Raw genomic sequence first — 13,318 nt, forward strand, 5'->3', positions numbered from 1 at the left:
GCCTACCACTGATGCATCCAATGTGATCACTACTGGTGTCGGTGGGTTGAGTTGGTGCCAATTTGACAAATTGGTTGGTTTCTGCCACCAATCAAGGGAACGATTTATCGCTGGTGACATTCTGATCCGTTAATGCCTGGAGCAGGACTTACATTTTCTCAGGAATTCCACCTGGAAGGTCCTCATCTGCCAGTGGGCCCACTTTACCATGGATATCGTAGCCGCTAGCGATCCTAACAGCCTGAGACATTGGGAGGCTGTGACGTACGAGAGTGTCGATATCTTTTCTAGTTGAGAGACAAGCGCCGTTGCCTTCTCTGAAGGGAGTTCTACTGTGTTCCTGCAGGTATCTAGGATTGCCCCCAGAAACAGCATTCTCTGCATGGGCACTGGATGACTCTTTTGCCAGTTGATTATCCATCCTAGGCTCAGTAGGATTTGGACCAGAATCTCCCAATGTTCTGTCAGGATTTGCAGGTTTTGGGCTACTAGGAGGACAATGTCCAAATAGTGGAACACTTGTAGCCTAGTCTGCGCAACATGGCTATGACCCGGAGTAGCACCTTTGAGAATATCCTCAGTGACGTTGACAGACCAAATGGTAGGCAGATGACTTGAAAATGGTATTCCATTATCGCAAACCATCAATATTTGTGACATTGTTGATGAACTAGAACATATACGTAAGCATCTTTTAAATCTAAAGATAATATCCACTCCCCCTGTCTGATGGTTTGTATGATTGACTGCAGCACCTCCATTTGAAAGCTTTGCACTTGCATGCACTTGTTGAACTTCCGAAGGTCTAATACTGGTCTGAAATCGCCTGTTTTTTTGTTTATTAAAAAAGAGGAGAATAGAATCATTGATGTCTTTCTCACATTGGGACAGGTTATATGGCTCTTTTTTGTAGGAGCGATCGGACATTATCTGTATCTTCTGTTGACACTAAGGGAGCTTTGTACGGGTAAAGCGGGGCAACTCCGGGGGGGCCACAAACTTCCATTGATGACCTTCCAGGATTATCTTTATAGCCCAAGGGTCCTTGATTTGCTCCGCCCAGACCAGTGCAAATTGGCATAGTCGGGTACCAACTGGACCAGTCTAGACGTGTGGACCTTCAAAAGGGTTTCTGCGTCGTGCTTTGTCTTGATTTGTTCAACCGAGCCACCAATGTCTGGGGGTTCTTCCACCCTTATCTGGTAGCTTTGTTTGTTCTAAAGGACTTTGTGTCCCTTATCTTACTCGTAAATTGTCTCCTTTCTGGCTGGCGCTGGCTTCTGGACCTCAAGTCTTGCAGATGTCACCTTCAAAATAGCGGTTTCCAATTTGCTGCCAAAGAAGGCTGTTCCATCAAAGGGGATACGGCACCAGTTGGATTTTGACAATCCGCCTGCCGACCATGGCTTGAGCCATAATGCTATTCTTGCCATCACTGATAGCATTACTCTGGCTGAACACCGCAGTGTTTCAATCGCTGCTTCAACTACAAACTCGCCCGGCAGTTTGATCTCGTTCAGTATTTTCAGTACTGAGGCACTTCCGGTCTCTGCGGATAACTCCGCTTCTGCACTCTCTGCCCATGTTGATATTGCCTTGGCTATTGATGTCAGCACTAATGATGGCTTGCAGGCACTTCCTGCCGATGTATATATTTTCTTTAGCTCTACATCTATCTTTCTTTCTGAAACATCTTTGAAGGAAACTGCATCATCCATAGGTAATGTGACATGTCTGGCCAATCTAATGACAGCTACATACACTATTGGGGGCACCTCCAGTGCATGGACTTCTTCCTTGAAGGGATACATCTTCTCAAATATGTTGAATAAGGACGGTTTTCTGTCCGTCTTCTTCCATTTATCATAGATAATATCCTTCACCTCCTCAATCAACGGAAATAAGAGTACTGACCTTTTTAATTGCGAATAATATTTTCTAGTTTTTGCGGGTTGTGTGATACCCTCCTCCCATTCAAGAGCTTCTCTTTTTGCTCTTACCAGGGGCTGTGCTAAGACAAAGTCGAATTCGGCAAACAACTCCTCTTCTACAGGGGATTCAACTCCTGTGCCCTACACTGGTGATGGTTCCCTTAGGGGCTTCTCTGAGCTAATAGTGGGCTGGCCCCCGCTGTCTCTGGTTGGCTGGTTTTGACCACCATTTCTTGTAGGGAATCTTTAACTGTTTGTTTTTAATTAGGGAGATCATATCTGCCTTTTCCGCTTCCTTATCTGTTGCTGCTTCTAGCAGACGAGATCAACATAATATCTTCCTAGGTAATGCCTTTAGGCCACAGCCCAGACATTGATCCTCCGCCCTTTCTTCAGCCTGTGTCTCCACCATTGCTCGCCGGCCTTCTTGGTGGGCTTTTGAATGGCTTGCAGCCATAGAAGGGCTTCTGTCTGCACGTCTTGAGGAAAAGTTCTGGCGGTGAGGGCTAGAAAGATTTACATTTCATTAGCCATGCGCTCTCTTTTAATGGACTTAATACCTACTTACCTGACCCTCACCTTATAATGTGTGGCTGGTCTCTGGGAGAGCTCATGGTATGCCTTTAAAAATCTGCAACAAAAGGTTGTACTAAACATACTATCTCCACTGCATGTAATCAATATGACATGTCTTACCTCTACAGGAGCGGCACAAGACAGGCACAATCTGTTCAAACACGGAAGATTCTTATAACCTGCATACCACACATTTAATGCTATCCAGCAACCCTGGATCCTCTCCCCTTACCTGGCCTCTGCTCTTTCTCCTGTCTTCTGCACCTGGCTTGTCTCATACTCCCCACTATAAAGGGGGGGGGACACACCCACTCTCCAGGTATCCCCTGATTGCTGCCTGAGCATCTTCCAGATCTTCCCGTCCACCTATGGTGAACCGGAAATCACCCAGCGCCATCTTGGTGCACCTCTGCCAGCCAGGTGCCTTTTTGGATAGGGCAGCCTGCAGCACGGCCTCCGGAAGTCACTGGATGCCATTTAGGAAATAGGCAGCCGCCCTGCCGGTTGTTTCTTTCTGCCTGGTATTTCACATTCAAACAGCGCATCCATGACCCCAGCAGTCTGAGGGAACCTTACAGCCATGGAGAGCCAGGAAGAAGGAGAGAGAAACTCATGTCAATGAAGGAGTTACTTACCTGTTCCCAGAGACCAGTATCCTACCCCCAGTGCCTGGGCCTGGGGGAGGCTTCCCTCGTATAGGGAACAGAGGGAACTTCGACACAGGAGAGGCTGAACCTGTGCGGCTGGCCAGATGAATCCAGCAAGGTGAGGGCAAAAATAAAAATCGTCTTTCCATAGTAATAGCTGGTTGAGCATTTGAGGAACAAAAAGAGAATGCCACCTTGGAGGAGGCGAATCATTTATATAGTATAACCAGTCCTGATTGGGCGAGGGGTGGAGCCTATACCCTTGCGTGTATGCTGTCATGCTTGAGTCAGGAAACCAACAAAAGAAAGCTATATTTGTGGGAAAAAAATGACATACATTTTATTTGGGTACAGCATTGCTTGACCACGCAATTGCAGAAAAATGGAAACAAAATGGAAAGAAAATGGCCTGGTCATCTTCCGAAAGTCAAGGGGGTAAATTGCTCCGAAACATATCAATGAAAACATTCACTGCTTTCTAAAAACAAAATGATCTGGATTATACTCACTCGAATGTAATTGGCATTTATGTAGGAACTCAGAGGGTCGTCCTCTTGGTCTGGTGATATAAGGCACACTCTGGTTTTTGGATCTGAAAAAGGTAAAAAAAATAAAACAACAACGCTGTGGTGCTAGTTATCCCATTAGGATAATAGAGTCTGTATGTCCTCTTGTGTTTGCTGGGGAATACTCTAACAATGTCAGCTTCCATACCTGTACACCCCCTATGGACCAGAGAAATTTGTACATTTCCACTATCGGTCTGGGTATTTGTTAAAATCTTTTACGTTAGATAACAAAGTAATACATACATTGTATTTTAGAGAAATAAGCTAGATTTTCTTCTGCAACCTTGTCTTGCAAAAATTATTTTATTTTCTATGTATTCTATAGGCATGTTTTAGATGCAATATAAAGATGCAAAAAAATGTGAACAAATTGCTTAATAAGTGTTTTTTTTTTCTTTAAGTAGTTTTATTGTAAAAGAAAAGTATACATTTTATTCTATAATTTGAAATGACACTAAATTATGTTTCTGTTAAAAGAAAAAAAAAAAAAAAAAAAAACCTTTGTTTCTTGAATTCTACACATTTTCTTTTTTTATGTAACACTAAAAAAAAATAACAAACAAAATGAAGGAAATTAAAAAAAAAAAAAAAGTGAAATCTCAAATGGAAAAACTGTAATAAACAGAAGTAAAATGTAAAAAAAAAAAAAAATGGAAACAATATTAGCTAAGGAGAGAAGGGCTTAATTAGCTAAGGAGAGAAGAGTTAATTAGGGCTTATTAGGGTAAGTAGGGGGCTATTCAGAGCTGACCCTAGACTGCCACTTATCAAAGTTCAGCTAGTTTAACAGGGACAGGACAAATTTTAAACTGTGTTTGTCAGTCCCTGTTTAACAGAAGCCAATCAAATGAGTTTTAATTTTCCCACAATTCTGCTGAAAATGCGGGGATTTCAGCAATTGATCACCATTTGGGTAAAATGCATTTTAGTGAAAGCAGAAGGGTGTAACTGGGGCTTTAAAGGGCTTCTGAAGCTTATTTTAACTATCCTGGACCTGTTCTTGTGCCAAAATATGGCCCTTCATTAGCATCATAAATTTATGTTTTCACATAAAATAAAAAACCAGAAGGTGAAAAAAGTCAAATTTATAATTTATAAGTGACAGCATGCAAATAATAAACAGACCAAACACATAAAAAACAAAACAAAACAAAGCAAGGAAAAAAAAAAGATTAATAAAACCCCCCCCCCCCCAAAAAAAAAATACACTCCCATTAAAAAAGAAGAAAAGAAAGTTTTTTTTTTTGTTTTTTTTTTTTTTAGTAAAGTGAAAATTGTTTTACATTTTTAGTAAAGATATATTTTGTTTTACATTTTTTAATGTAGCTAAATGAGAGAAATTGAATGTTTTAAATTTTACAAAATTGTTTTTTTTGTACCAAACTAAATTTCCCCAAAATCACTAGCAATAACTGACAGTTTTTAATGCATTTTTCAGCTGGTTAGAACTTACTTGGGAGTATCGTTTTGTATCTGTTTTTTCGGACTAAACCGAGAATTTCGTATTCCTTTGGGTCAACAAAGTTCATGGGGATCTCCTGCAAAATGATGGAAATTTTAAAATCTTAACAGCTTTTTGATGAGAAATTCACAGCTGATAAACACAATGGTGGAATTGTTTCGGGCATCTGAAATGGAACATGGCCTAAAAGCTTATAGATGTACAGCAAGCATCTATTCTCTTCCGTCAACTTGTCTGTCAAAGAGACATATTTCACAGCAGAAGGTAATTAATATTCACAGATAAAACACTGCACGTTAAATCTCAAGATACAAAAATCGTGACACTCGAAGGCAGCCCTGATGTCCTGTGATTTTAATGAGTTATAGAAGACATGTGGGGGATTCAGAAGAATGGGAGAGGGTAAGAGAGAAGAGAGGAAGAGAGGAGTGGAGAGAAATGAGGAAAGGGGAGGGCTGGGGAAAGAGGAAGAAGGGGGGTGCAGTTAATAGGGAAGGGAGAGGAATGAGCAAGGGCAAGGTTGAGGAGAAAGGCAGAACAAGAAGGAAGAGTCGAAAGGAGAGCAGAGGAGTGGGGATGAATGATGGTGGAATCAGATGGAAGGGGAGAAGATAGAAGAAGGGAACGCAGGGGAAAGGATAGAAGAGGATGCGAGGGAAGGGGGGTGGAGAGGACGAAAAAAGAAAGGGGAAGAAATGATGGGGGGGGGGGGGAGCAGAGGAATGGGGATGAATGGAGGGGGGAACAGGATGGGAGGTGAGAAGAAAGAGCGAATGAGCAAGGGGAAGGTTGTTGAGGAGAAAGGTAGAACAAGAAGAAGGAGTCGAAAGGAGAGCAGAGGAGTGGATGAATGGTGGTGGAATCAGGTGGGAGAGGAGAAGATAGAAGAAGGGAACGCAGGGGAAAGGATATAAGAGGGTGCAGGGGAGAGGACAAAAAAAGAAAGGGGAAGAAATGATGGGGGGGGGGGGGCAGAGGAGTGGGGATGAATGGAGGGGGAACAGGATGGAGGCGAGAGGAAAGAGCGAAAATCAAATCTGGGGAGGAGACGAGAGATGGGAAGAAGCAGAGGAAAGGGGAGGGCAATGGAGAGAAGAAGGAGGGGGTGGATGTAGGGAAAGGAGAAAGAATAAGGAAAGGGGAGGGCTGGGGAAAGAGGAAGAAGAGGCGGGGCAGTTGAAGGAGAAGGAAGAGGAATGAAGGGGAAGGCGGAGGAATGAGGAAGAAGGTATAAGAAATGATGGGGAGGGGAGAAGAGAGGTGGAAGTAGAGCATAGGAGTGGAGATGAATGGAGGGGGAACAGGATAGCAGGCGAGAGGCTAGAAGAACAGAGCAAATGTCAGGAGGAGAGGAGAGATGGGGAGAGAGGAAGGTAAGTAGAGAGAAGGGTAGTGAAGAAGGGAGGAGAGGGAAGGATAAAAGAGAGAACACGAGAGAACAGAGGGAAGGGGAGGGTCATGGAGAGAAGAAGATGGAGGTGGATGGGGAGAATGGGGAGAGTGGAAGGTTATTAAAGAGAAGAGTAGTGAAAAGGGGAATAGAGGGAAGGAGAGAAGAGAGGACGGAAGAGAACAGAGAGAAGGGGAGTTCTATGGAGAGAAGAATATGGAGGGGGGTGGATGAAGGGGAAGGGGGAAGAATGAGTAAAAGGGGAGGGTTGGGGAGAGAGGAAGAAGAGGGGGCAGTTGAAGGGGAAGGGAGAGGAATGAGTGGGGAGAAAGTAGGAAAGAGGGGGAAGAAATGATGGAAAGGGGAAAAGAGAGGTGGAAGGAGAGCAGAGGGATGGGGGTGAATGGAGGGAGAACAGGATGGGGTGATAAATTATGGGAGAGATAAGGGTAAGTAGAGAGAAGGGGAGAGAACAGAGGGAAGGGGAGGGCTGTGGAGAGAAGAAAATGGAGGGGGGTGGATGAAGGGGAAGGAGGAAGATTGAGTAAAGGGGAGGGTTGGGAAGAGAGGAAGAAGAGGGGGCAGTTGAAGGGGAAGGGAGAGAAATGAGTGGGGAGAAAGGAGGAAAGAGGGGGAAGAAATGATGGAAAGGGGAAAAGAGAGGTGGAAGGAGAGTAACAAGGAAGAAGGGGGAAGAAATTATCGGAGAGAGGAAGGTAAATAGAGAGAAGAGTAGTGAAGAAGGGAGGAGAGGGAAGGAGAGTAGAGAAGATGTGAGAGAACAGAGGAGGGGGAGGGCTGTGGAGAGAAGAAGAAGGGGGTGGATGAAGGGGGGGGGAGAATAAGGAAAAGGGAGGGTTGGGGAGAGAAGATGGAGGGGGTGGAGATGAAGGGGAAGGGGGTGGAGATTAAGGTTGAAGGGGGAAGAATGAGTAAAGGGGAGGGTTGGGGAGAAAGGAGGAACAAAGAAGAAGGGGGAAGAAATGACGGGTAGTGAGAAGAGGAGAGGTGATGAGGTTAGAAGAAAGGAATACAAGTAAAACAGATGGAGTGGGCAGGAAGAGGGGAGGAGATGGCAGGAAATGGAAGGGGAGAAGAGAGGAGAGGAGAGAAGGGCAGGTAGGCTGGGAGAAAGGGCATGAAATGGGGGGAGGGGGCAGGGGGGGAACATAGACGAGATAGGAGGGTTGAGAAGGTCAGAGGAGAGGAGGCAAGGGTAAAGAGACAAAGATAGGATAGGAGGGGAGGGCTGAGGAGGGAGGGGTGGAGAAGAGCGGAAAAGAAGGGAGGAAATGGCGAGGACAGGAGAAGAGGGCAGAACAGTGAAGAGGGTGGAGGATTTCAGAGAAAAGGAAGGTAGAAGAGCAGAAGAAGATTGGAGAGTGCGGAAGGGATGGGAAGGAGAGGAGGCAGAAAATGGAGAAAAGGGGAAAAGAAAGAGTAAAGGAAAGGAGAGCAGAAATGAAGCGAGGAGGAGAGCAGAGTAGAGGGAAGAGAGGAGAATGAAGAGGAAATTCTGTTGCTGAAAAAACACTTAAAGCGGTAGTAAATGTGGACAAATATAAAAAAAAAAAAGCTCTCCCTGCAAGGTAAAGGCATAATGTGCTAGTCTGCATTGCATACTAACACATTATGAAAGACTTACCTTGAAATCAAGCCCACCAGCGGTGCGCTGTCACCGCTACAGAGGCTTCCATCCTCACCTGGTCTTCCTTTCGGGTTCACGGGCTGCGGCCGCTTGAATGGCCGAGCCGCAACAACGTCCCACCCAGGGCACAGAGCACTGAAGGAACGGCATGGGTATGCCGTTCCTTCAGAGCGCATGCGCCGGTGAAGTCATGGGCTGCCACTCACTAGAATATCTACTAAATGGTGCAAGTTTAGGAGATATTTATGTTCCCTACAGGTAAGATTTATTATAAACTTACCTGTAGGTAAAAAATAAACAGAGAGAGTTTACTACCACTTTAAGCATCGCTGTTGATATTTTAATAATAGACTTACGAAGAACTCCTTCTGAAGGTTAAAAGAGTCCAGGGCTTTCTCGTGTAGCTCGTCAGGGGTGAGGATGCTGCCGGCAGTTTGGAGATATTCCCGGTTGGACTGCTCCCTGGGTGACATGATATGTCCATAGGGCTCTGTGCATCCGGGTGTGCACATGTCTAAGGTCAGGGACACATTGGAGCCACGCCTGCCGAATACATATAGAGCTCACATAGAATTAAAGACCCAATAACCTAAATCACATATTATACATTATTATAAATATTATAAACATTACATTTATGTACACAAGTTAATTACACCAACAAACACATTTGCTATATGGACTGCTACTATGCATTATAACCAATCAGCTTAGTCTTTGATCTAAACCAAGTTGTAATTTCTAGGATTCTGTTGACCTTAACATTTTCAGTAGTTTCACAGGTTTCATTAAAAAATAAGTATGGTGGTAGAACAGGACTGGCTCAAGAAATTGTGCTAAATGGGCCCAAGAATGAAGTGCTGCCCCCCCTCCCCCCCCAAAAAAAATCATGCCCAACAAAAGGCCCCCACATCTATTATTTTAAATAAATGTAAAATTTACAAAATATTATATATACAGCAGAGGCGTAACTAGAACCTTCAGGGCCCCGGTGCAAGAAACCATGAAGGGCCCCGCAGACCCCTGGCCGAGGCCCTTCCCTTCAATTCTGGGGCTCTTCCTACTGATCCTGGGGTCCTTTATTCTTGTTGCGGGTCCCTTTATTATGGTCCCGCAGTGGGCCCCCTTCCAGCCATCTTGGGGCCTTCCCCTCAGTGGTGGAATGCCAGGGCCCGGTTGCAAGTGTGACCTTTGCGATCCTGGAAGTTCACCCACTGGTGTCAGTAGTTTTTATTTTTTGGTACTTTAATTGTATTATTTTATATCATTTTATTTTATTTTTTTACAATGTCACCGACTATGACTCTGTCCATTCAGAAAAGGAAGGAGCTGGTAAATTACATATTTACCGACCCCTTCCTGGTTCTCTATTGTGACACATCCCCTGCAGCAGCCGGCAGGAGAGGGGAGGGATCACAGTGGGGGGGGTGGGTGATAAGGGGGGACCAGGGGAGCACACAGGGGCCCAGAGACAGCAGAACACAAGTGAATGGGATAGGAGGAGTGGCGGGGGCAGGAACCAATCTCCTCCATTTTCCTCCTGCAGCTGCAGGAAGAAAAAGGAGGACAGTGATTTCTCTACATGCCGCCCCCGCTGCCCCTCCTATCCAGGTGTACAATTGCAACCCCTGTAGTAACGCCCCTGATATACGGCTATCTTCTTCCATAACTCGCCACGGGACCGATCCAGCAATCACCCATTGTCAGTCCTCCTGTCACTACTGTGTCTGCCGCGGTCACCACCCTGGAAGATCCAGCCGGCCCTGTGTGAGATGGACTGTGCTGATGTCTGACGTCATTGCGCACACCACAATCACGTGAGGGACGTTCCCCGGAGGAGACGCTCCGCCTCCTCATACTCATTAGTTTGCACTACGGACAGCAGTATGAGATGGGAAATGCCACCCGTAATGCGCCGCAAACTAATGAAACACAAAACTGCTGGAAAAAAAAATCTTGGGAGTCAATTTGCTGCCCCTCTCCAAGTTCTGCCTGGGTCCAATGGACCCAGCGTGACCCATGGTAGGGCCGGCCCTGTGGTAGAAGAAGCTACCCCAAGTTTGCATTGATCCACTCAGATCCAAACCTTGTTTAACTTCCTGATGTCCACCTGGTGCCCTGGGCAATTTTTAAAATTTTTCACACACGTGCTAAAATCATCATTTTTTGCCAAAAAATTACTTAGAACCCCAAACATTATATAATTTCAGCAAACAGAAGACCTGGAGAATAAAATGGTGGCTGTTGCAATTTTGTATATCACGTGATATTTGTGCAGCCATTTATCAAATGCAATTTTTTAGGAGAAAAATACACATAAACAGTGGCGGCTCGTCCATTGGGACCACCCCCCCTATCCATGCATCCGGCCCCCTAATCTACATGCAGGGCGCTGGACGCATTGATTCTGATGTTTTTTTTTTTTTTTGAAGCACGTGATTAGAGCCAGAGGCTCTAATAGGCTTCAAAAAAGGGTGGGCTCGGGGTGCAGAGCACTGCGCCCCGAGCCCACCCAGCTGTGTGAAAATAGCGAATGAAAATTCGCTATTGTCACACAGATTCTCCTTCTGGCCAATCAGAAAGCGGGTCCTGAGACCTGTTTCCTGATTGGCCGAAAGGAGAAGCCATGCTATTGGCAAAGGAGGAGGGAGGAGCGCAGGGGAAGCCCGACCCACGGAGGAAAGTGAGGGGGCCGCCGCCCCCGCCGCTGTCTGCCAGTCCAGGGTGAGTGAGCCGGCCACCGGGGGGGGTATGGTGTGGGGGCTGGAGCTGGTGTGGTCGGGGGGGGGGGGGGTAATGGTGTGGTCCGTCTGCCCCCGGCCCATGGAGCACCAGCCGCCACTGCACTTAAATTAATTTTAGTGCAACACCAAATAATACCCAATTTTTATGGCAACATATAAAAAGATGATGTTACATCGAGTAAATAGATACCAAACACCTAAATATTTAAAATTGCACAGGCCTATGAAATGGCTGACTTTATTTCAAATATTCTAGTGCAAAGCTCTGAAATATCAGTTTCAGGTTGATTGTCTATTGCAAAAAAAAAAAAACATACCCCCTATCCAAATTTCAAAATAAAGATATCACCTTTCCTGGAGGCCCACAGGTTTGACACTGAGCGTGCCCAGGTCCGTATCACCCCTAATATCCATCAGACAATCAAAAACGGGGGTGTCCGGGACAGGGTCAAAATCCATGAAGTCCTCGACTTTGTCATCCGTCCATTCGGAGTATGTGAAGGAGGGCTGCCGACTCACGGATTGACGGCGATCGTCCGAAAGCGCCGGTTCACTGTGCGACTTCAGGTACCATACCTGCAACCATAAAAAGAAGACACAAATAAAAGAAAAATCTCTCAAACCATAAAGAAACCCCTTTTTTTAATCTCCCCTATTGATAGCAGGCAAAGCTGTGATTGTTGATGCGCTTATGGATGCGGCAGGAAGAATTTTTTGGCCCAGAACAAGCAGTGTTTTCCCGTGTGTTCACATTCCTATTGTCTGCCTGTGTTTTAGCCTTGTAAGGTCTGACGTGTTTTTCGATTGGTAAAAGCGATTGCAGTGGAACAGCGTGGAAACAGTCAGTGCTCGGTATTATGACATTGTAATGTCAAGTCCTTTTGTTGAGAGAGAGAGAGAGAAAAATGTGCCTGTGATAATAAGGTGTCCTTGAATTGTTTTCCAGCAGCTGTGTACCTCTATCCTACAAGCAACCTTGACTTATCTTGATGATGAGGAACTAAAAGTCCCAGCCTGGTCTGGAGTGATAAAAAAAAAAAAAAACAGATTTAATCTAAGGCTTAGGGGAAATTCACACCTTTGCTGTGTGCTGGCATGCATTAACACATTGCGGTGCCATTTATTTTGAATGGCACCCCAATGCACTGATGGCAAGGCAGATCCAATGCTGCATTGCCAAAAAATGGTGCATGGCCATTGTTCAATGCAACCTTTTTCAACGAGGGTGCCTTGAGGTTTCTTTAGGGGTGCCTTGGCAAAATGCCTAAAAATTGCCCCAAAATTGTATACAAGCCAGCAGATGGATGAAGCCTGCCTATTAGTTACACAAAGTCATGGGTTTTCATTATGCACCATTACGGCCTTCTACTCGCCGGGGTCCTAACAACCAATGATTAGGGATGATCGAACTTTTGAAAAGTTTGGTTCAACCAGAACACCCGAATTTCCCAAAAGTTTGGTTCGGATTCCAGAACCCCATTGAAATCAATGGGACCCGAACTTCTGGAATCAAAAAACACAATTTTGAAGCCCTAAAACCCAATAAATGCCCCTAAAAAGTGCCTAGGGTTCTGGGTCATGCCCCAGGGACTATGAATCAGGCAAAAAAAGTTCTTAAAAATTGTTGTTTTTGATATATATATATATATATATATATATATATATATATATATATATATATATATATATATATTATATGTATACCCCTAACCCAGAATCTGCATAGTGGGGTCACCCTGACATGGCAGAGTTCGGTCACCCTGACATGGCAGAGTCAGTTCACCCTAAACTACACTACGGTCGCCCTGACATGGCAGAGTCAGTTCACCCTAAACTACACTACGGTCACCCTGACATGGCAGAGTCCGTTCACCCTAAACTACACTACGGTCACCCTGACACTTAAAGCTATGACTACAAAAACTACATTTTTGAATCTAACTATAGTGGTATATAGTACCCTAACTACACTGCATATCCCTCTCCTCACACTAATAATTGCAAAATGACACTGGAGCAACACAAATGCTTCCACTCTCTTCCACAGCCCCTGTATTACAATGTTAGAGTTTTGGCGGGGCTATGTTATATACTGGAGGGCGCATGGGGGACGTATTCACTCCTCATTGGGCTCTGGACCCCGTAGTCACTCCAATCACATTTTACTGATGTTTCTGGGCCAATCATGGGCTTTTAAAGCCCAGTTCCTGTCCCATTGCATTTTGGGCAGTTCTGGTGGCCGAATTCCGAACTTTTACCACAAAAAGTTCGGAATTCGGCCGAATTTCGAACATCCAATGTTCGGGTCGAACCGATGGTCGACCCGAACCGTTCGATCATCCCTAACAATG

The 13,318-nt window shown here is 45.2% G+C and overlaps 1 protein-coding gene across 1 annotated transcript in view; it reads right to left on the reverse strand.

The window, feature by feature from the left end:
• PTPN5 (protein tyrosine phosphatase non-receptor type 5) overlaps positions 1-13,318 on the reverse strand; it is a 147,774-nt gene that overhangs the window by 31,365 nt on the left and 103,091 nt on the right. Inside the window, exons 5-8 of the mRNA XM_082269989.1 lie at positions 11,317-11,543; positions 8,580-8,766; positions 5,177-5,261; positions 3,664-3,746 (exon numbers count right to left, since the gene is read on the reverse strand). Of these exons, the coding sequence (XP_082126115.1) occupies positions 3,664-3,746; positions 5,177-5,261; positions 8,580-8,766; positions 11,317-11,543 (582 nt within the window). The remainder of the gene's footprint in view (positions 1-3,663; positions 3,747-5,176; positions 5,262-8,579; positions 8,767-11,316; positions 11,544-13,318) is intronic.

The sequence above is a fragment of the Pelophylax lessonae genome (genome assembly GCF_965119305.1).
Source record: "Pelophylax lessonae genome assembly, chromosome: 10".
Taxonomy (NCBI): Eukaryota; Metazoa; Chordata; class Amphibia; order Anura; family Ranidae; genus Pelophylax; species Pelophylax lessonae.